General features: G+C 41.5%; 1 protein-coding gene across 1 annotated transcript in view; it reads right to left on the bottom strand.

The window, feature by feature from the left end:
* SPON1 (spondin 1) overlaps nt 1-23,736 on the bottom strand; it is a 304,441-nt gene that overhangs the window by 164,558 nt on the left and 116,147 nt on the right. Inside the window, exons 4-5 of the mRNA XM_027768691.1 lie at nt 20,640-20,713; nt 15,049-15,171 (exon numbers count right to left, since the gene is read on the bottom strand). Of these exons, the coding sequence (XP_027624492.1) occupies nt 15,049-15,171; nt 20,640-20,713 (197 nt within the window). The remainder of the gene's footprint in view (nt 1-15,048; nt 15,172-20,639; nt 20,714-23,736) is intronic.

Below are 23,736 nucleotides of genomic sequence, written 5' to 3' on the forward strand. Positions count from 1 at the left end.
GACCTCCCTGTGTCTGCTGGGCATACGCTTGCCTATGATTGGGGGTGCTGTCTCTCTCTCACTCATGGAAGCAATATATAAATACACTTTAAAAAGAAAGACAATAGGCTTTCTAGGGCCAGACATATTAGCACACTGGATACTACTGCTTGGCAGGCTGAGGCCACATGAGAGGCCCAGGTTCAATTCCCAGTCCACCCCAAAAGCCAGGCACAGTGGAACACATCTCTAGTCCCAGTTGCTCAGGAGACTAAGGCAGGAGGATCTATATTTCACTGCCAGCCTGGACAATATAGCAAGACCCTGAATGAAAGAACCAATGGTGGTGACTGTAGTCTCAGTAACTTGGCAGACTGAGATAGGATTATGAAACAGAAAGACTCTGTCTAGAACACCACACACACACACACACACACACACACACACACGGGGAAAGAGAAAGGCTTTCTACAGTAAACATATACTAGATTATTTAAAAAAGAAAAAACTCAGTGAACACAAAGAAGCAGCAATTACATATAACATATTCTCCTATCAAAACGAAATAAGAAAACAAAACTAAGAACAAAAATATAACTAAGAAATCCCTGACTACTGGAAATTTAAAAATACTCTGCTAATTAACAAGAATGTCAAGAAGACAAAGTGCCCAAAAAGGCACTCTATTAAGAAAATAATGAAAATGTGAACTACATGTTAAAATCCCTAGGAGGGACTCAGAGCTCAACCAAGAAGAAATTCTCAGCATTAAGCACATTTATTATTAATAATAACAAAAAAAATGAGGAAATCAGCATACTAAGTAAACAATATAAAAATTTACCAAAGGAACAAAAACACAATCCAAAAGAAATAGGAGAAGAAAATAATGTATATAAAAGAAGATGCATGGGAACCGGCAGGTGGTGTGGTGGTTAAGGTGCTGGACACACCCACATGGCTGACCATGGTTCAAGTCCCGGACCAGGCAGCTTGCTTTCTGGCTTTCTCTCTCTCCCCCTATGTGTGTGTTTGTATCTCTTTCTGGTCAAATTAAAAAATAAATTAATGAATAAATAAAATTAAATAAATAATTTTTTAAGAAAAAAGAAGACGCACATAAATTTGCAAAGGGGTAACAATAACATTATTTAATAAGTTAATAAAACTTATCAGATAGAGCAGACACAGGTAAATTTAGTCAGGAGATAAAGGTGAATGATCTTAGCATATGACTCTAAGAGTCATATGCTAAGGACTATGAAATAAAGGACTATGAAATAAGGACTACAAAATAAAATATAAATAAAATAAAAGAAACTGGAGGAGGAATGGGGTTCAGGATGTGGGTAAGTATTCAATGTCGGTGGGTAATTCTCTCTGAGTATCAATTACCAATAGAAATGAATTGCTAACTAATCTACTCCTCCAAACTAATGTGGTCTCGAAATTAAAGTAAAAAAAGACTGAAAAATCAGAAGAAATACACCTAATTCACTGTAGCATGTAAACTCAAAGAATTTAAAGACCACTTTAAAGGAGAAGCATGGTAGAAAAGGCACTAGGGTCACATGGGTCTCGGTTCAAAGCCTGGCTATAATTGCTAACCCTCCTAGCCTTTCTTTTTCTACAAATAGAAAGCATAATATTCTTCCAGTGAGCTTAAGGCAAGAGTTATGTAAGTATTACATGCAAAATGAATATAACTTACAAATAGTATATAATATTGGAAGAAGGCTAATTATACATGTATATCAAAGGGGGAAAAACACTATGATTATGTTAGGTTCATTAGAGAATGGAAGAATAGTCTAGCAAATTGAAAACTAGTAATTATAATACTTCACAACAAGAGATTAAATAGTAACAATTATATATTCATATCAATAGGCTCCAGAATGGCATTTGAAAAATGGCATTAGAAAAATTAAAAGCAGACATCTATATTTAACATACTTGAAGCCAAGAGTCAACATGGTACTTAAGAGATATTAAAGGCATTTAAAATACAAATAAAAGTAAAGCAAGGCTACCCATTTTTTGCCATTATTATTTTAAAATAATTGTTAATTGAATTTATTAATGTATTTTTTTTTTTAAATTTGACCAGAGAGAGAGAGAGAGAAAAGGAAAGTATGAAAGCAAGCTGCCAGGTCTGGTTCTTAAACCACAGTTGACCATATGGGAGTCCAGCACCTTAACCACCATGCAACCTGCCAGCCCCATTATCATTATTAATTAACATTATACTGGAGGCTCTTGTCAGTGAACAAGAGAGAGACTGTAGAAAGATGGAACAGGAATCAGATAAAAAAGACAAAGACATGTTGGTTTTTGCTGACAAATTACAATTGATTACTTACATAACTGTCAAATCTCAAGTAAAACTTTAGAAAAAAAGTACAGGTACAATAAAAGTGAATAATGATTCTTGTACGCTAATTATAATCTGGCTGAAAACATAATGAGAACGGAAAATCTAATTTATGATAATAACAAAAAATAAAATAATCCTAGGAATTAACATCACGATGGATATGCAAGAAATTATACAGTTTTCATGAGGGAGAGCAAATCCTTTAGGAAAAATTAAAATTTGTTTGTCTCAGTTTTCTTTTTCTTTCTTTTCTTTCTTTCTTTCTTTCTTTCTTTCTTTCTTTCTTTCTTTCTTTCTTTCTTTTTTTTGAGAAACTGCATATAGTTATAAAACAAGAAACATAATCTGTGCAAATTTATTCCCCCCGCCCTTTTTTTTTTTTTTTTTTTTTGCGGTAGGGCACATGCACCCGCCAGAGAGGAGAGAGACAGAAAGAAAGTGAGAAATCACCCCCCAAGAGGGGATGGCAATCCTGTAATTCCTTTTCCTCCATTCTCCTCTTGGGATTTTGGGCATGCAAGCACATGCACCTAGCATGATTTTCAAGATGCCAGGTCCAGTACTCAAACCATGGATGGCTATGTAAAAGTACAGCACCTTAACCACTATGCCACCTGCTGGCCCTCACTCCTCATTATTAAACAATGTCCTTTTAGCTGAACTTCTAGAAACCTTCTACCTTACAAGCGAACACTAAAGGGTCTACTCATGACATTGTTCCTTTGAGGACATTTTGGGTGAAATGGGAGCCTCATTAGTAAAGGGAGAAGGGGACTGGAAGACTTGGGAATGGAATCTGAGGTTAGCCACAGCCCTAGAGGAAACAGTCCCATGTAGATATCTCTATGTTCCAGGAGAGCAGTGGAGAGGAGCATCATCTGAGGGGGTAGAGGACAGTGAGGAGATTCTTAAGGGGTCAAGTGTCAACAGAGTAGTTGCATAATCCCATAGTAATGCAAAACCCTGCTGTATAACTGACTTTATTGTATTTGTTAATTATGCTTTTCATTCATTGTATCACAGTAAGGTACAAAGTCTAAGAGTCAGTTTCTGAAGACAGCAGTATTAGTCAAGGCTCCACAGGACACAAATGGCATAATCAAATAGACCAAGGGAGGAGATTGAAGAGACAGCTCCTAAGGGAACAACGGCGATAAAGGAAAGCAATTAGAGAGGGTGAGACACCCAGGGAGGTGTATCTCTTAACAAACCTACTCTATCTTTCCAGATGAGGGAGCAGTTTTAGAACTGGGAGGGGAACGGCCTTTGGAGGAGGACTCCTGATCTGCAGCGTCTACAGGGATGGAGCGTGAGGGGACTCCTGATCTGCAGCGTCTACAGGGATGGAGCGTGAGGAGACTCTTGCCTCACTCTCCTCCATCTTTGGCTTTCCACTGTCTAAATCCAGCTGGAAACCAGAGGGAGAGAGGAAACTGGATGATGAGGTCTCTAGAGACCCTCCAAAAATCAGGATGAAGGGTGGAGAGTGGGTTCTGGGGTTAGAGTTAAAACCCCAAAAACTTTGGTGCAAAAGACCTACAAGTGATGGAAAAAGAGAGAGGAATATTCTGGGGCCTAACCAAAGAAAATGCAATTCCAGAGCCATGAGCTTGGACAGGTGCTTTGGTTGCCCTGGGGCTGGGTTTTCAAAGGTCAGCCAGGGATAGGAGATGAGTAGACCCACTTGAGCTAAGGAATGGGAGCAAGATCCCCCTTTAAAGGTGGTTCCCTTATAGGGCCAAACTTCGAATGAAAAGGTGAAGCAGAAAGAAGGCCAACTAGACCGGGCAGACAAGGCAGCTTCTCTGCCTCCGTCTGGACTCTGGGCTGAACTAAGAAGGTCTCCCTTGAGAATTCATAACCATAGTGTGGAGTCTGATGTTGCTCCTTTGTGTTGCTCTAGAGATGTCTGGTGCCGTTTCTGATCCTTCAATGCTTGCTTGTTTCTCTGAATGCTTTCAGGATTGTCCCTAGCCCCATTAGTCTAAAGTCCCATGACGATGTATGATTTCATTCATTACATTGAGCCCTTGACCTTCTTTGAACTTCTGTGGGTTTTCCTGTGCTCTGTACACTGAGTTGGGCTGGCTCTCAGGCACTGATCTTTGTACAGACACTGAAGATTCAGCTTTCCTCATTCTGCTAAGATAGTTGTCATTTGTCCACCTACTTTCCCTCTCCCTCTAATGTCGGTGCTATCTCTTGTTCGGTGTGGTTTTCTTTCTTCCTGTCTTGTTTTGTGGGTCTACATCCCTTTCATTCATCTAGTGTTATCTTTGTGGGATTTGAGGAGAGAACAGAAATTAATGTGTGTGCTCAACCTTCCATGTTTAACTGGAGGAACCGATGAATGGCTTTCTCTACCAACAACCAATGAAAGCATAAATTGTTGCCTGGAGATGGAAGGAAGGGAAGAGGAAAAGGAAACAGGAGAAGGAGATAGTTAATTGTTTTTCTCCCTCTTCTTTCACTGCAACTATGAATTGTGACACAAGTGTTGGGTACTAAATTCTATTCCCTGGTGACATCCTCTCTCTATATCTTGGCTTGGTGGTAGTAGCAGTATCCTCTGACCTGTCTCAGCATTGGCAGGGGCTCTAATGGGCAGAAGTACTCAGTTTGAGGAGAAATTTCCATTGATAGAGGAAATCATTGGGATTATTGTTTGTTGAATGTTCGCAATTATTAATTTTATAAGTTAACTTGACTGTACCATTAGGTGACCAGATTAATCATTATTTCTGGGAGTATCTGTGAAGTTGTTTCTGGATGAGATCACTGTTTGAATGAGCCAATAAATTATATTGCCCTTCACAAAGTTGGTGGACATTGTCCAATCAACTGAGAGCCTGAATAGAACAAAAAAAAGCAGAGGATAAAAGAATTCACCTCTTCATTTCTTGACTGCCTGCTTGCACAGGGACATTGGTCTTTTCTGGCCTTGATCTGGGATTTACACAATTGCCTGCCCTTGTTCACAGGCTTTCAGACTGGGATTAGAACTATCGGGTCATCAGAAAAGTTGTGACATGTTTTGCATAGAAAAATTACTCATGGCTTTTCTGACAATCCATCTGATGATCCATCTTCCAATCTGCTGTAAATAGCAGATTGTGGGATTTCTCAACCTCTATAATTATGTAAGCCAATTCCTAATAATACATATTCATATATGTATATGTATGTGTGTGTATTCATCCATTCAATCTATTGGGTTGTCAGAAAAGTCATAACATATTTTTGCATAGAGAAACACAAAAAAATACATCATGACTTTCCTGACAACCCAATTTCTGACAACCCAATATCTATCTACCTATCTATCTATCTATCATCTATCTATCTATCTATCTATCCTTTATCATCTATATACCAATCATCTATCTATTGATATTGATATCTATATATCTGTTTCTCTGGAGAACCCTAACAATATTTCATTTTATTTATGAAGTAAGATCGAGAAAGGGAGCCTATGGTCCACATGTTATGACTATTCCAGGCACTATGCTAAGAAAACCTACAAATAGTTGGTTTTATTCATGAATGAGAAGAAATTAAGCAAGCTAAGTATTACAAATTTAGCTAACAATTCTCCCCAAGGTAATTTTGGGATTTCATACAATCTCACTTAAAATTCTGACAGTATTCTTTAGAGCTTGATGAAATAATTTCAAAATGATTTGTAAAAAGAGAAAGACAATAAAATTTAGGAATAATTTTCAAAGATAGAGTACATTCATTTTCAAGCCAGAAACCCAGCTTGTCAGTTTGATGCTTCTTTCACTCCTCCTCATCCAGTCAGTCCATGACAGAATTTATCACTAAAAGATACATCAAATATATCTATTCTTGCCATCACCACTTTCACTGCCCTAGATGAGCCAGACCATCACCCACTAAATCAGTCAGATGTCCTCTTAACTCACCTTCTCATACACTTATAGACCCATCCAATCTCCTCTCACTCAGTGGCCACATACAATTCTGTATCCCTCTCCTGCCCTAACCTCTTCTGTAGCTTCTCACTGCTCCTCTCCCTATGTTCCCTTCTTTACTCATTATTTAATTGCTTCTCATTCATTCATTGAACAGAGTTAATTCTGAACTTTCAATGTGTCAGACGATGAGCAAAATCAGACTTGATACATGTCAACACCTTTGTGGTTTTTAAAGACAAAGAACAGTACACATGAAAAAAGATTCAGGTGTGTTAGTAATTTAACCAATGCCAATTTCAGATAATATGATGAATTTTTAAGTAACTATTAAATTGGTAAAGCCCAAACAGAAAGGATTACATTGGATCCTAAGGAAGCTGGGCAAAATGGATATATTCATTCTTTATTGGTATACAGTGAATGGATCTTAATGTTGTAGAGAAGAATCTAGCAAGACGCCTCAGAGCCCAAAAGTCCACACATGTTCCTTGATCCAGCAGTCTTGCTTATGGAAAATGATTTCAAGAAATAATTCCAAGGAAGGGAGAAGAGTGGAGGAAGAGTATACACAAACTTTTTTAATTGTTATATTTAAGCTTGTTGCCATAGGACACATATGCTCATTGGAGGGATACAGAGAGACAGAGAGAAGGAAAGTAAGAAATCTGGGTCTAGGACTCAAACTGCAGTGGGCCATATAGGAGTTCAGCACCTTAATAACCTCGCCATTTGCTGGCCCCATATATACAAAATTATGTTTTGTTTTGTTTTGTTTTTTACTTGTAGTGCCTTCTGTATTATCAAAAGACCTGATGTCACCTTTATGGTCAGTGAAAGAATAGTCAAATAAGTTGTTGAAAATGAGCTGATGTAATTAATTATAGCCATGGAAACAAAATCAAATGCAAAAAATAGAACACAATGTGTTCAAATGCTATGTAGAAACTGTATATGGATGAATATTTAAAGAAATCAAAGTAGTCTTCAGTGTTACAAGTGGTGGTTTTTCATGTGATTGGACCTAATTAATAATTTTAAAAATTATTAAATGGTGGCTGAATTTCATCGTACAATTAATTTTGATTATGTGGAGCTTATTTCTCAGTGGCTGAATTTATATTTTAGGCAATGTGTGCTCAAAAAAAAAAATGGCTCCTGGAAAAAGTGTCCTCATCAATGTGTATTTGTTAAACACTATTAAACTGATGCTCTGTTGAACATAGGGCAAGTCATACCACTCACTTTGTTGGGAGATTACAGGGTCTTTATGGAATGGAAAACCCAAGAGCTGTATTCAGAGCTAGAGGAAAGAAGCTCAGCATGGTAGGCAACTCCCAGCCTTCTGGAAAAGACTGGGCATGTCGCCAGCCCCCAGGACATCCTTATGTGGTAACACTGCCTGGTCACCTCGTTCCTGTTCAACAGCTGCTCCTGGACCGTAGCTGGGAACTACAGGCTTGCAATACCCAGGACAGTCACTGTGGGAGTTTGTAGTCCTCCTCATGCTACAGAATTCAAGAGCTCTGTTCAGGCTCACTGAATCCAGATCTCTTTTTGATTTTTAAGTTAGGATCTGTACAGAGTAGGTTTTTGTACAGTGGGGCAAAGCTCTTTAGTTTGGCATAAATTCGATCCTAGTTGAGTTTATGTTAGCACAGAAGAGCCTTATTAAAAGATGCTCTGTGAGCCCAGCCATGGTAGTGCACGTTGGCTGAACACTGTCACTTGAGCTTCAATTCCTGGCCACCCTAAAACCTAGACATAGAAACATGTCCCTGTAGTCCCAGCTGCTTAGGAGGCTTTAAAAAAATGGTTAGTGTATAAGATACTTAATTTTACTACAGAGGCCCAAAGATTGAGATTGATTGCCTCATGACAGTTCCCAGAGGTAGGCAAAAGGGAACCAAAAGATCTTAGCTTTGATTTTAATTTGAACACTCCCTGGCTATATGATTTGAGCCCATAATTTCTCTGTAATTCAGGGTTTTTTCCACTTATAAATTCACTTATAAAAATGGGGACGTGAGACTTATATGATCCAACCTTAAAATGAATTTCTAGAGCTACTCAATTGAGAGTGTTTTAAAAGGATTTTACTATTTCCAGGTGATCAGCCAAGATTTATGGCATTACAAAGAAGAGGGAATGCCCGAGGTCATTAAAGCCGTTCCCCACTCTTCCCTTCTACTCCCACCTTTACTCTTCCTAGAGAGAAGGATGCCACAACTGCAGAGTGCTCTGGGCTTTAAGGGGAGGAGAGATCCTAGAAACAGCAGTTGAAATGAACCATGCTGGACAGTGGTTGAGAAGAGCCACCTGCAGATGCAGCCCATTACAAAAAGATGACTGAAGGCACAGGATGTTGTGCCTCAATTATGCATGGAACGTCCAGCCTGAATTCTCAAGGGCAAGCTACCCACAGAGAACTGGAGGTCAGGCCTCTTAGCTTGTATCCTAACCTGCTCAGGTGTGGTCCACAGACCTTTGGGGACCTGAAACTCTCTCGGGCAGAAGGAGGTGGTCTGTGAGGCGAATACTATTTTCGTAATATAATACCAAGATGTTCTTTGCCTTTTGCAATGCTTTGACATTGATGTTGGTAATGAGTATAGATCAAGGATGTGGCCCTGAAGTATGTCTGTAGTGAATGGATTTTTCACGGCCACGTGCTCTCAGTAAACAATAATAAAAGTCAGTTTCACATAAGAATGCCCTTGAGGGAACAAAAATTACTATTTTTAGTAAATCTCTAGGTTGAGTACACATCTCTTCTTACTCTAGGTGACTAACTGGGAAATATAAAAACCCTTCCTGCTATCCTGAAGTACTATCATTGTTTTGAATAAAAGCTCTTGTGCAAGGCTTTTAGATACAACCTGGACTAGCCACTTGTTACCTTCGTAAAATATCATTTTTACTTGAAAAAACGAATGACAGAAAAAGTTGTAGTTACCTGGACTTGAGAATTCGGCAAACATTTTCTCAAAAAATGAAGTGAACCTGTCACTTCAAGGAAAACAACTGACAGTATTTGTTGCCAATGATAAAATTCAAGCTTTGGAGCATGAAATCAGAATTCTGGAAAAATTGTATCAATTACTATGAACTTGGAATCTTTCTGACATTTAAGCCCTTTTCTGATGAGATCAGTGGTGACATTAACAAATGTGCTTTTTTTATGTTGGTTAATGAACTGTCTCAACATTTGGATGGTCTGTGTGACTTCGTAAACCAGTATTTTTCAAATGACCCATGTGTGATGCCACCAAATTATGCATTTGTAAAGCTCCACTCACAGAAGGTAAATCAAGTCACTTTAATGTGATGGAGCACAAGGTCACTGACAGAGTTTCACATTCCATTTTGCAAGTAACCTTTTAAAAACCACCATCTGCAGAGCTTGGGTGTACTATCGGAGATTATCTGTAATTATCTAAAGACATTATTAATATATCTTCCCTTTTCCAATTATACATCCAGGTAAGACAGAATTTTTAAAATTTACTTCAACCAAAAAAAGAAAAACACAACAGGGTAAATGTAGAAAAGAAGGGTGAATGAGATTCCAGGTATCTTCCATTAAGCCAGACATTAAAGAAGTTTTCAAAAACCTATAAAGCAGTGAGTCTTGGGGCCAGCAGGTGCCATGGTGGTTAAGGTACTGGACTCCCACATGGCTAACCATGATTTAAGGCCTGGACCTGGTGGTTTGAAAATTATGCTGGGCACAAAATCCCAAGAGGAGAATGAAGGAGAGGGGAGAGTGGCCATCCCCTCTGGAGGGTGATTTTTCACTTTCCCTCTTACTATTTCTTTGGCGAGTGCATGTACCCTAAGACAAAAACAAAAACAAAAACAAAAACATAACACACCTTAAGAAAAAAAAAGTGTCTTTTCACTAAATTTCACTCTCATAAATTCTTTTCATAAATTTCATTTTTTGTTAACATGTAATAAGTTTGTTATTGTTAATCATTATATGTTACTTGTAAAAATAATTAATAAGGGGTCTAGTGGGTGGTGGAGTTGTTATGGCATGGGATTCTCACATGGCCAACAGCAGTTCGAGTCCCAGACCTAGCAGCTTGAAAATCACGCTGGGCACGTGTGCATGCATGCCCCAAATCCTGAGTAAAGAATAGAGGAGAAGGGATTGTGGCATGGCCATTCCCCCCTGGAGAACGATTTTTCATTTTCCTTCTCTCTGTCTCCCTCTGGCAAGTGCACATATCCTATGGCAAAAAACTAAAAAACCAACCAAACAAACAAACGAAATTTTTAATTTTGGATATGGTGAACATCGATAAATATAACCCATATAAACAAAAGTATGTTGGCGTTCTCAGTGAGTTTTAGGCACATAAAAGTGTTCCTAGGATTAGAAAGCTTGAGAACCACTGTCCTACGACCCGTGAGGAAAAAATAGCACTTTAGAAGACTAATTAGTGGGACCAGCAGTTAGTGTAATGGCTATGTCGCTGGACTCCCACGTAGTTGACTGCAGTTCGAGTCCTGGACCCAGTGGCTTAAACTCACAACGGGCGCATGTGCATGCATGCCCAAGGTCCCAAGAGGAGAATAGAGGAGAAGGGATTGCAACGTGGCCATGCCCCATGGGGGGTGATATCTTGTTTTCTGTCTCTATGTCTCTTTCTGTCTGGTGAGCGCATGCGCCCTATAGCAAAAACCTCTCCAAAAAAAAGAAAAAATAAAAAAAGAAGAAGACTAATTAGTAAAGGAGAGGGGAATTGGTATTGCCAGTTTGTGCTGGTTTTTGTTTTTGTTTTTGTTTTTTGTATGGGTTTGTTTTTGAGAGGTTTTTGCTATAGGGCACGTGCACTCGCCAGAAAGACAGAAAGAGACAGAGAGAAAGGGAGAAATCCTCCCACCCCCAGGGGGACAGCCATGCCGCATTCCCTTCTCCTCCATTGTCCTCTTGGGATCTTGGGCACACATGCACACGTGCCCTGCGTGAGTTTAAGCCACCGGGTCTGGGACTCGAACCGCGGTCGACTACGTGGTAGTTCAGCGACATAGCCATTATGCTAACTGCTGGTCCCAGTTTGCGCTGTTTGAGGAGGCTTCTCTGGGCTTGATGACAGGGGTTACTTTTCAAGATAGAATCATCCCTACAATGGCAGAAGGAAATTCATCTGCTCGCTAAGATTGGTAGAAATCACTTCTGAGAATGTCGCATTTCCAAGGTTCTGACTACATCGTCCCTGTGCTCTTCCAAATGGCTCTGATCCTGAGTGTACAGCTCACCCTTGTCCCTCCCAACAAGGTCTGCCCCACACTCCCTACTCAGCGCCAGCCACGTAGCCGAGCTGCAGACACTGAGCTGCCTCCCTGGTCATAGCGAAGGCCATGCTGAATTCAACAGTCAGTGTGGGGCACTTAGGAAGGCACCCAGCGCCTCCAGGAACAAAGAATCAAAGAGGAGCCTGTCCTGGCTTTTGTCCTGGAGGACTTCTCAGTCTGCTGGGAAAGAAAGACTCCAGAAGAAATAGCTGCAGTATGATGTGAAGACGCTATTCTGTACTTAGTGACCAGATTTTTCCAACAAAAATTAGGACACAACCTGACAGACAATGCAACCTCATATCTAACAATGGAACAATTTGGGGAGAGTCTAGAACACACGTCTACTATGTTTATGAAAAAACTCCCAACACCTCCTTGGAAATTCTGTATAGATTTGTGCTCAATTTGGCCCAAAGACCCAGAAACAGTGGTTTTATATGTCACTCTACACCCCAAATTCTTTTCTTTTCTTTTTTTGGAGAGGTTTTTGCTATAGGGCCTGTGTGCTCGCCAGAAAGACAGAGAGATAGAAAACGAGAAATCACCCCCCAGAGGGGAATGGCCACACCACAATCCCTTCTCCTCCATTCTCCTCTCGGGATCTTGGGCACGCATGCACATGCACCCGGCGTGAGCTTAAGCCACCAGGTCGGGGACTATAACTGTGGTCGGCTACATGGGAGTTCAGCGACATAGCCATTATGCTAACTGCTGGTCCCTCCACCCCAAATTCTGGGAAATGACAATGGCAGAACAGAAAAGACCAAGAAACTTCTTGGGATCCTAAGTGATCTCAGCTCCTAGCCCTGCATTTCCTCTGGAGTAGTGGATAAAGAGGTGTTGGAAGACAATTTTCCATCATACTTGTTCCGAATGTTTTTTCCCTAGGCAGAGTCCAAGTTTGTTCATGTAGGTCTTCCATACCAGATGAGGCAGATCAGGCTGGAGAATGAACCAGAAAAGGGCTCTTGGAAATCCCACGCCTTGACTGCATGTGGATACAATTAAACAATGGGCTCTTGATCTGCCAAGAATTGTGGGCGTCCCCTCTGGGTGGGCTGTTGGGGACTATAGAGGTTCTTGTCTGGCCTGAGTCTTCTAAGTTCCTTTATTACCATGTCTTTTGGGGACTGACCAAAATCCCTCTTTTTCATCTCTTCCTTTCCTACTGTTCTTTCTCAACTGTGGTAACTACCAAGTGTAATACACAAGAACAAAACAGACCATGAACGGAAAAAATATGCTCAGTGCCACACACGGACATCCTGCCACCCATGGTCAGAGAGAACAGGCATCATGGTCTTAAAGGCAATCCTAGCCACAGGCAGGAGACAGAGCTCACCAAACTGTTTTTGAATCTTGGATACCGCTTCCACTTGACGATGGGTAAATCATGACATCTGTCTGATGCCCAGTGAGCCCGCCCAAAGCTTATTCTGAAGACTAAATGGGGCCAGCAGTTAGTGTAATGGCTATGTCACTGGACTCCCACGTGGTTGACCATAGTTCGAGTCCCGGACTCGGTGGCTTAAACTCACGCCGGGCACGTGTGCGTGTGTGCTCAAGATCCCGAGAGGAGAAAGGAGGAGAAGGGATTGTGGCGTGGCCATATCCCCTGGAGGGTGATTTCTCACTTTCTGGCTCTCTGTCTCTCTCTTTCTGGCAAGCGCATGCCCTATAGCAAAAAGGAAAAAAAAAAAAAAACCCTCTCAAAAAGAAAAAGACTAAATGATGTAATATATGTAAAAATGCTTGGTACCATGCTAAGTTCACTATGCATAGTTATAATTTCACACTTTTTTGTGCGATTATTTGATTAGTGTCTGTCTTCCCATTAGTCCCAGAATGGCATAAGAACACGTGCTGCTTCTTTTGTATTCATTGTTATACCTCTAGGGCTTAACACAATGCTTGGCCCATGTTAACTGTGTATTGAGACAACTTTATAATAAAATGGAGTCGAGGGGTCCTGATTAAAGATCTACTCTGAAAGAGCAAGTCAGGGGACTCCTGACAAGCGCAGAGATTGGGACTGGCCATCTGGAGTACGGTGCCATGAACAATTCTAATGCCTAGAATCTGTAATCAGTAGGGCAAGGCATACTGATTTCTAATGCCTGCCACAGTCGAGGATGCCGAGAATTTGGTGGCCTTGGTCCATGGAGTCCAGACTTTTTTTTGCCAACTATCGGGTCATCAAAAAAGTCATGACATATTTTTTTCTGTGTTCTTCTATGCAAAAAATGCATCATGACTTTTCCAATGACCCAATATTTCTAGCATAAAATATGTTGCACAGCTTATAGATAGAGTTGTTCAGGATGACTGGGGTTACCAAATGCCCAGCCTGAAGATAAATAACAGGACGTCAGGGATATATTTTAAAATTCACGTGTGTGAACGAGAGGACGAGAGAGAGAAAAAGACGCACCCTTGATAAGGGCTGCAGCACTGCAATCCTCTTTGCCTTGGTTCTTTGGCTTGCCAGGATCTTGGATACCCACCCACATGCCTGGTACATTTTTATTTTTTTGAGAGGTTTTTGCTATAGGGCGCGTGCGCTTGCCAGACAGACAGAGAGAGACAGAGAGACAGAAAGCGAGAAATCACCTCCTTGGGGGATGGCCACGCCACAATCCCTTCTCCTCCATTCTCCTCTCGGGATCTTGGGCACGCACGCACATGCACCTGGCGTGAGTTTAAGCCACTGGGTCCAGGACTCGAACCACGGTAGACTATGTAGGAGTCCAGCGACATAGCCATTACGCTAACTGCTGGTTCCATACTTGGCACATTTTCAGACCAATCTAGTGATACCAGCCCATTGTCATTCGCGTGGCTTCCGGCATTGTAGTCTGGTATGTTACAGCCTGAACCACCGAGGCTGAGTCTGGCTATATTTTGTTTTAAATTGCAGATAAGAAAACACTTTGAGGGGCCAGCAGGTGGTGTGGTGAAGGTTCTGGATCCCATATGTGGTCTACAGTTTGAGTTCCAACCTGGTAGCTTGAAAAACACACCAGGCATGAATGCCTGCATGCCCAAAATCCCAAGAGGAGAATGAAAGAAAAGAAATTGTGGCATGGCCATTCTCCCTGGGGGATAATTTCTCATTTCCTCTCTCTCTCTCTCTCTCTCTTTCTCTCTCTCCCCCTCCTTCCCTCTCTCTCTGTCTCTCTATGGCTAGGGCATGCACTCTATGACAAAAAAATCTAAAAAAAGAAAAAGAAAAAAGAAAACACTTACAACAATGCTGTGCAAAGAAGCTAAAAGCATACCGCTATTGGGTCTGCTTGTCTCAATGAATTTACATATTTGGAACGTGCGTTTCATAAACCAACTGATCATACCGAGCCACCCTGACACACTTCAGCTGGTGTATCCCAGAGCTGGCAGAACTCGAGCCATGTGCTTTCCCCAAACTCAGAAAGTAGCTGTTCTACTCACGAGGGTAATCCTTCGGGTGTGTCTTCTCAGACCAGTTCCCATAAAACGTGAGCCTGTACTTGGCAGTTCCACAGGCACAGCAGTCTAAGATCGGTTTGTCAGTCACCCCATCAAACGTGGAATCTGAAATAAGCAGGACAGTCAGTGAGTTAGGAAGCAAATGTGAGTCTTGGATAAGGCGGCACCCTCTTGGTCTCGCTCTGTCCCTAACCTCTAGGAAAAGAAAATGAGGTGCAGATTGCACTGATTACTAAGACCTAGAACTTGGGCTATAAAGGATTTCAGATACCACTACGTGTGCAATTATATTTTATAGCTAACTAATTTAGAGCTTTTGGGGCCAGCAGGTGGCATGGTGATTAAGGGTGCTGGACTCCTCCATGGCTGACCACGGCTCGAGTACCAGACCTGGCGGCTTGCTTTCTCCCTCTCTCTCACTCTGTCCCTCTCTGGTCAAATTTAAAAAAAAAATAAATTAATAAAGGAATAAAGTTAAATAAAAGAATTCTTTAAAAAACGAATGATTTAGAGCTTTTGCTCTAATTATTTGAGGACATCTATGGTGCCCATTGAGCAGAATTTGTGAGGCTAGGGCTATCTCATCTCAGATATTCTTACCAGAGACGAATTTTACTCCATTATCTTTTCTGGACCCTGCTCTACTTCTCTGCCCCTCCCATAACAGAATTTCTCTACTTGATTTTAAGAAGAATCTATTCATACATGTGTATTTTCTCTAAGAAATAGTGTCTGGTGCCAAAATGCCAGGACCAGAAGGAAGGGCTTTGAAGGAGAACGATGATAACCAGGGGAGACAGAAAGAACTGCTGGGGCTGAAAAAAAAAGCCACGCATAGACAGTCACAGGGCTTCTTATTAAGCTTTCAGAGGCTTTCCTAGGAGGGGCTGGGGAGGAGGCTGGATATATGCTCCTCAGTTTAGGTTTACTTTTGGGTCTGGAAGCAGCCAGGAAAAACTTAACAAGATTCCCTCTCCGCCCCCATTTTCAGCTGTGAATAGCTGATCAGTGGGGAAAGAGAGATGACATGAATACATTCAGTATTTCCGATTGTCAAACCCACATTCCTAACTGTGTATTGTTGCTTTTCGTCTGCTCGGTGTCCTACGAGATGGAAACAATGACTACAGATGTGACTTGCTTCTCTCACTTTTTCTTTGGTTCCTCTAGCAGTATTAACATAAGTGTTCTATCTTTTTTTTTTTTTTTTTTCAATTTAGACATTTATTCTTAAAGATTACACAAAGAGTATAAAAATTGTCTTGAGTTTTAGGAAGAGCATGTTTATAAGTCTTCCTTTTGGAATTCACTGGGTTCCTTCACTTGAAAATGGAAAAACCAGTGATGGGTAGACGTGAATTCCAGGTTCCAGGATGGAGACAAAAATAAGAGACATTGTAATAATAACAATGTGCCGAGTCCTCATATGTGCTGACCGTTTTCACGCGTAATCTCATCGGATTCTAACAATCTCAGGAGGAAGTACTTTGGTTAGACCCATTTCAGATTAGTAAAGTGAAGCAGAGTAGGTAACCTGCTCGAGGTCACAGGGATAGTGAATATGCGGGTAGAATTGGAACCCAGGTCTTTTCGAGTCCTGGAGCCCATGCCCTTAACTTCTGTACTATATTATCCCAGAAACGATCCTTTCTGGGTAGGTCTACATAAACTTCAATGAGAGAAAAACGTTTGGTTTCTGTATTGCTTTTTCCAAATAAGAATGGTGCATTTTAAAAAATGACCTTCCAGGACCAGCAGATGGTGTAACAGTTATGTCACTGGACTCCCATGTAGTCAACTCAGTCCAACCCCGGACCCAGTGGCTTAAAACTGATGCTGGGGATGTATGTGTGCCCAAAACCCCAAGAGGAGAATGGAGAAGAAGGGATTACGGCATGACTGTTTCCCCGGGGCATGATTTTTCACTTCCTGTGCCTCTGTCTCTGTCTGTATCTCTGTCTCTTTGACGACCTCACGCATGCTATAGCAAAAATCTCTCTTAAAAAAAAAATTACTTCCCTACAATTGCTCCAGGATTTTTAATCAGCCTCAATAAAAAAGGCTACCTTTTGCATGCCTGGAGAGGCCTCTGCCTAGCCTGTGCCTAGGAACAAGTTCCCCACTGCCTGCCCTGCGTGGAGCCCAGGCCTGATTCCTGTGTGAGCACTTTGACAGTTAAGAGACAAGCCCTACTGACTATGTTTCAGGAGAGCATAAGTCAGTAACTCCTAAAGGTTTTGCCTTTCCATTTCCATTATGATCAACTAAATAGCAAAACACCTAAATTAGTTTTGAACAGGGGATTCAAAACTAAGAGATTCATGCCAGGATTTCAATTGTAACAACCAAGCGTTGTTCAATGAGGCAGCCATAATCTCTCAGAAAAACAAAATAAGGCCATTTGGTAGCTTTACCTTATCAAAAGGGCTTTCAGACATAGATGGTAAACTCAAAGATATTTCCAAGGATCCAAAGCAATGCACTCACGAGATGCCTTTGAGAATTCCAAAGGAAAACAAGCTTCCTTTTAAAAACTAAATTTCTAAGTGTGAAAATAAAAACAGACATACTGCTTTGCACTGAGGAAAAGCCTATTGATAATGTCAGACTTCAAAGGACAGTGATAACAAGCATGCACTACTCCTCTCCTGCCCACAGTAGGGCCTGACAAACAAGGTCACTTCAGGCCATAAAGCACCCCCCGCACTGTCTTTTCCTCCAATTTCGACTCTTAACCCAATAACTTTCCTTCCAACACATACACTCTCTCTCTCTCAAGTTTGCTATAGAGCACGTGTGCTCCCTGGAAAGAGAGAGAGAAGAAAAAGTGAGAAATTGAGAAATCATGCCCCAGGGGGGATGGACTCATTGCAATTCCTTCTCCTCCATTCTCCTCTCTGGATTCTGAGCCACTGGGTTCTGGACTCAAACCACACAGTTGGCCATGTGGGATCTGGTTGCCTTAACCACCACGCCACCTGGCTGGCCTTGCAACTCTCTTCTTGCATTTTTAGTTTCTGTCTCTTTTTCTTTCTTTTCTCATTGCCCCTCCTCTGCCCACACTCTCCTCTCTTCTCTACTGTCTCTCTGTCTCTCTCCTTGAATTATGTGTGACATGGCACATACATTTATACAGGTCACCTTTTTGATTATGTTTCTCTGTTCTTAGTTGTAAGTAACTTAATGTTTACATTCTTTAAAAAAAAAAAAAAGTAAGGATGGCCATTGCTTTTATCTGTGCAGCTCTTAATTCTATAGATGAATGGCTTCAGTTGGGAAAAAAAGAAAAGGTACAAGTGTCTCCCTCTCCTTCCTTGACAGATTAGATTTGACTCAACGAGGAAGCAAAGAACAGAGAGACCTTAATGAAAGAGCTAGAGAGAATTATGTGAGCATACACATTAAAAAAACCTTCTCGCTCTATGCCTACATTTTAATGGCTTTCTTAAGGTAAAGTGCTTTGTTCACAAATAGATTTCTGCATGAGTATGCTCTCTCTGGGGACCATATACAACTACACCTAATGAGCTTACAGTCCAGGAAGTACTGGGACCATTTGTTTTTTTGGACACCATGTTGCCATTGGCAAGCAGTCTTTGCATACAGGTGCATGATTAGTCATTTTAATAGGATCTCTGCCTCACAAGCAACACCTAAATAGAGACTTGCCATGCCATTTTATTGACACTGTGTTTTCAGAATTTTAGCATCATCACAATTTAGATGGGGCTTCATGTGGACATCAGGATGGAGGCTCTGGAAAGTGTACTTTAGTTAATGATCACTGCTGGTATACGGGGGTGTCAGTGAGGTGTCTCCTAAAAGTCCTCAAATCCTGGATATAAGGCTGGGCTCTGACAGTCAACCTGACAAGACCACACTGCAGCAGCTGTGATGAGCCATCTGTGAGGACAGACCAAGAGGTGGCCTATAAATGTGTGATCTAGCACACTGACAATTCCCACTCACAGGGTCTAGACGTCACCTCATGGAGGTCAGGCAGGAAGGGGATTGCTATTTAAGAACCAAGAGCCTTATCAGTCGAGATGCTCCCTGTCTGGTGAAAAGCTGAGTGGACTTATGGGCAATTGACTATGGGAAAGGAAAGCCCCCAAAGCCATGTGTGGTGGGGGTCCTCCCCAGAACCTGGTCAGGGCCCTGGCCTACAGGTTTCAGCTCTCTGGCCAGGTGGGCAGGTATTGCCCTAATTCAGGGCATTCAAATCTTTTTCCTTTGCGTTCACATGTTCTCCAAGTGGTCTTCCACATAAGACTAGCTTCTATTTTATTTAATAGTTCATATATGGGGAGACAAAGCATTGATTTGCCAAAGGCAATGACGAGAGCTACTGGATTGGGAGGTAGTCACTTAGAAAGGCAGTGGTTAGGGAGACTAGTCCCTGCTCTCCACCACTAGTTGTATAAGGCAGAGAAAGCTGTGTAAACTTTTGCTGTCTTAGGCTCGCCATTTGTAAAACAGGGATGACGTAATAGCGTTTACCATGTAGGGTTGTTGTGCAGATCACATGATTACTGCATGTGAGGTACTTAGAATAGCGCTCAGGACAGAGCAAGCACTCAAAAAATAGTTGCCATTATTATTAATTTCCCAGAAGTCCTTTACAACCTTTCTTTTTCTTAGTAGCTTATGATTTGCTAGAGTTGGAGACGATTATTTCTTCTCAAAAGACTAATTGCTCTAAATGCAAATAAAATTCTGCAAAAATGAATAGAAATGAGAGTTAAGCTGTGTAATTATAGCACGTTTTCTATTTTTATTTAGTTACCTAATGACTTCTAAACACATTCAGATGTTCAAGGTCTTAATTTTTTTAATAGCAGATTAATAGGCAAGTTTTCAGATACAGATAGCAATAGCTAACACTTATGTAGACAGCATTTACAATGCACCAAGGAGATTAGAACCCACGTGTGGATTCAGATCTGGCCCGGGTTTGAACCTGCCTCTGCCTTTTCTAGCCAACAAGGTTCAAACCCCAGCCTGATCTGCATCCAGATGTCCCTACTTGATCTCCATGAACTTTGACAGAATGCCTTCAACCCAAGGACAGGGGGTCGACCAGCTTGCAAATCTAAGGACTAGAGCCTGGAATGTGGAAAAATCACAAGGTCAATGTCCCTTTAGTTCATCCCCTGCTGGTCTTTCCTGGAAAAGTCTCCTCTTACTATCCAGATGCCACACAAATTTCTGCTGGTGATTTTTCCAGAAAACCATTATAGACTTTTTAAAGGTACACAATTGTGCATTCCTTAATTAAGTTCGGTGAATTATTCCAAGGAACCCCTCCAGAATAATCACTGTTTCACAAAAATAAGAAGACGACACCAATATAAGGCACATTATCTCCTACCCAGGGAATCAAGCTGAGTAATTAGAGCTTAAGGCGGATCCAATTATCCACAGCACACAGCCAGATTAAAAATCAGAGCTACGTGAGGAAGCAGAACCCAGAGGAACTCAGAAAGCCCAGTTGTCTTAATTCCTGCAGCAGGAGGCCTGCCTAGAATGAGCCACCTTCCACTTAAATGCCCTTCCCCACCACATGAGCTTACCTTGTTCACAAAGTTTCTTGGTCAGAGAGCCCTCATCTTGAAAATAAATAATGCGCTTCTGTACAATGCTGGCCCTGGAGAAAGAACACATAAGCAGTGAGGAAAAGACAGGTTTTAGGGGGTCAGTCATACATGGTCCTTGCTTGGACACTTGTGGCTACTTAGTTTTGGGTGAGTCACTCCAACTCTCTGTGCCTCAGATTTTTCGCTAGAAAACTTGACATCATAATAACAATTCCTGCCTTATGGGGTTGCTGTGAGAACCCAGTCAGAACGTGTATGTCAAGAGCTGAGCACTCAATACCTAGAAAGCCCTAGATAATCAGTTACTGAGTTGCTGATGATATTGTTACAAAGGTTAGAAAGTGAACTAATGGCATTTTCAATAACTTTCTCAATGGTTCATTTTACTCTACTTTTCATATTAAACTATTGAGGCCATTTACAGATCAACCAACTTTGAATCATAGAAGCATGTCAAATTCTCTTCCTGAAGGAGGAAAAAAAAGAATTTAAAAATATATTTTGATTTTTTCTGAAAATGTCATTCTGTATCTTTTCTGAAAGTCTAGACAAAACTGTCTTCTTCATTCTGAACAAAGACAACTTCAGCTGTTATCTCTCTCTCTTAAACATGTCAAACACAGGATCTTAGAATTTGGAAAGCATATTTTGAGGCTGAAAAATGACTTACTTTTGGCCAGCACATATTTGCTTTTTAATCTGGGATTGCTCAGACACGCTACTTCTCCTTTAACCCACTCTGTTGTTTATTTTCATCTGGCCTTGAAGAGCTCGAATCTTGAAACTCAATGTTCCAGTAATTTGACAGTCCACAACACTTAAAACTGAGATGGTGACAGTGGATGTTAGGCCATTGCTATTGATTTTCTGCAGCAGTGCCGCTCAATCAGAAGGTAATTTTCACTGTGATTCACCCTATTTAACAGATAAAGGGATTCCTTGACTCCATTACAACTGACCACACTGAACAAGTATTAGAGTCACACGATCTGCCCTGTGTCGTGTGAGCCCAAGCCTAGCAATGGTCCCATGCGTGCACAGATCCGCAGAGTACAGAGGCAATTTTCCTGATGGTCTGGGCGTAGGCCAAGATGGCTTTCCAAAGAAATGTCTACTCTACATCCAGTTTTGCAAAAAAGAATACCATTCAGAAGAGCCTACAGATGTCTTTTACAGTCTTTCCCCACCCAAGAGAGAAGAGATGTTGAAATAAAGAAATAAAATATGCTTCCTGTCTACACGAAACTACTTTGATCATTTATCCATTCTGTTGACCATTAAGAAGGCTAGTTTCCTCACGCCAAGAGAATAACACTTATCCCACTCCAAAGCCAAATAACAAAGCCTTTGTAAATCAGAGTATCTCCTTCTCTGTAACAGTGCTTTACAGGGTGTTCCCCATCTGTGCCTCAGGACCCCAGTGGAGGGCAAGGAGTAGGCAAGGAGTCGGCCTGTTGGAAGTATCCCAGGGCTCACTTTATTGCTTTCAACCAAGGGGTCCATCCTCCTTTCAAACAAAGCAGCCTGTTCCTGTGGTTGTCTTTTCAACAAATAGTTGTTGGGGGCTTGCTTAGTGTCTGACACTGAGGAAGGTGCTGGGGACACTCACACAACAACAGGTGGAGCCACAGTTCCCCTTCTCAATGTTTACAGGGTGGTAGGAGAAAATACCAAGCCAATCCACACTCACTTAACAAAACCATGAATAAATAACAATGGAGAAGTCCACAGAGGGGAGGGGAGTCTTGACCAAAAGGGGAAAGACTCCCCTGAGAAAGGATGGCTGAGCTGAAAGAGAAGGCATAGAGGCTAACTAGGCAAGAGGGAGGATGAAAGGGAGAGTGCATGCTTTATAAAGTCATTGAGGTGAAGAGGGCATGGATCCACTGGAGCTCCTAGGAGTGAGGAGGAGTGAGGGAAGTGATGAGAGATGAGCAGGGAGGTAGACAGGGCCACATGATCCAGAGCCTGCAGGGAGAAGGCATTAACTCCAGGTTTAATGAGAGATCTTACAGAAGTGGGTCCTGAGGACTGAGATAATCAGATTTGCTCTTTTAAAGAGCACTCAGGCCACAGAGTGAAAATAGATTGGTGTGTGGCTGCAGTGTATAGGGATTGCACGCAAATCAAAATTTCAATAAAGTTCTCTTGCTAAAAAGATTTGGGAACCACTAATCTAAAGAATAAAATATAGATTTTAACTTAAACTCAAATCTTTTAAAAACTTGCTCTAGAACAAGCTTCTGCAGGGGGTGGGGAGGAGGGAAGCACCCCAATTGAGTAATGGCCACGCCTAAAGCCCTTCTCCTCCATGCCACAACCTCTTCTCCTCCATGCTTCAAACCTTTCTCTTTCATTGTCCTCTTGGGATTTTGGTCATGCATGCACAAACACCTGGTGTGTGTTTTCAAGCCACTAGATCCAGGACGCCAACCATGTGGTCAGCCATGCGCAGTTAGTCATGTGGGATCAGCCACCTTAGTCACCATGATAACAGCTGGCCCATCAAAGCTCTTTATCATTTTCCTCAAACATTCTCCTGGCTTCATTTGTCACCACTTTGTGCCAAGCTCTCCGGGTTCCAGACTTTTGACATTTATCCTTCTTGTCTAAATACCTCTCCCACTCTACCAGGCCCTTGCCTATGCTAGCCTTCTCCCAGAATCACCATGACTAGTTTTTGCTAGCATCTATGCTAGCAATAGATGAAATGAAACTCTCAACTTCCTTCTGTCGACTATGAATTTAGAAGACAATGGCAAAGCTGAGGATTTAAAAGCATTATCATGCTTAGAAAAGTAATTATCCCAGGACCAGCAGATGGTGTAATGGTTATGTTGCTGTACTCCCACATAGTGGACCGCAGTTTGAGTCCTGGACACAGTGGCTTAAAACTTGGGCGTCTGTGCATGCGTGTCTAAAATCCTGAGAGGAGAATGGAGAAGAAGGGATTGTGGTGTGGCCATCCTCTCCGTCTCTATCTCTCTGGCAAGTATACATGCCCTACAGCAAAAATCTCTCTCTCTTAAAAAAAAAAAAGAAAAGAAAAAAAAGAAAAAAATTATCCCCAAAA

The sequence above is a fragment of the Tupaia chinensis genome, unplaced genomic scaffold (assembly GCF_000334495.1).
Source record: "Tupaia chinensis unplaced genomic scaffold, TupChi_1.0 Scaffold000077_1, whole genome shotgun sequence".
NCBI lineage: Eukaryota > Metazoa > Chordata > Mammalia > Scandentia > Tupaiidae > Tupaia > Tupaia belangeri.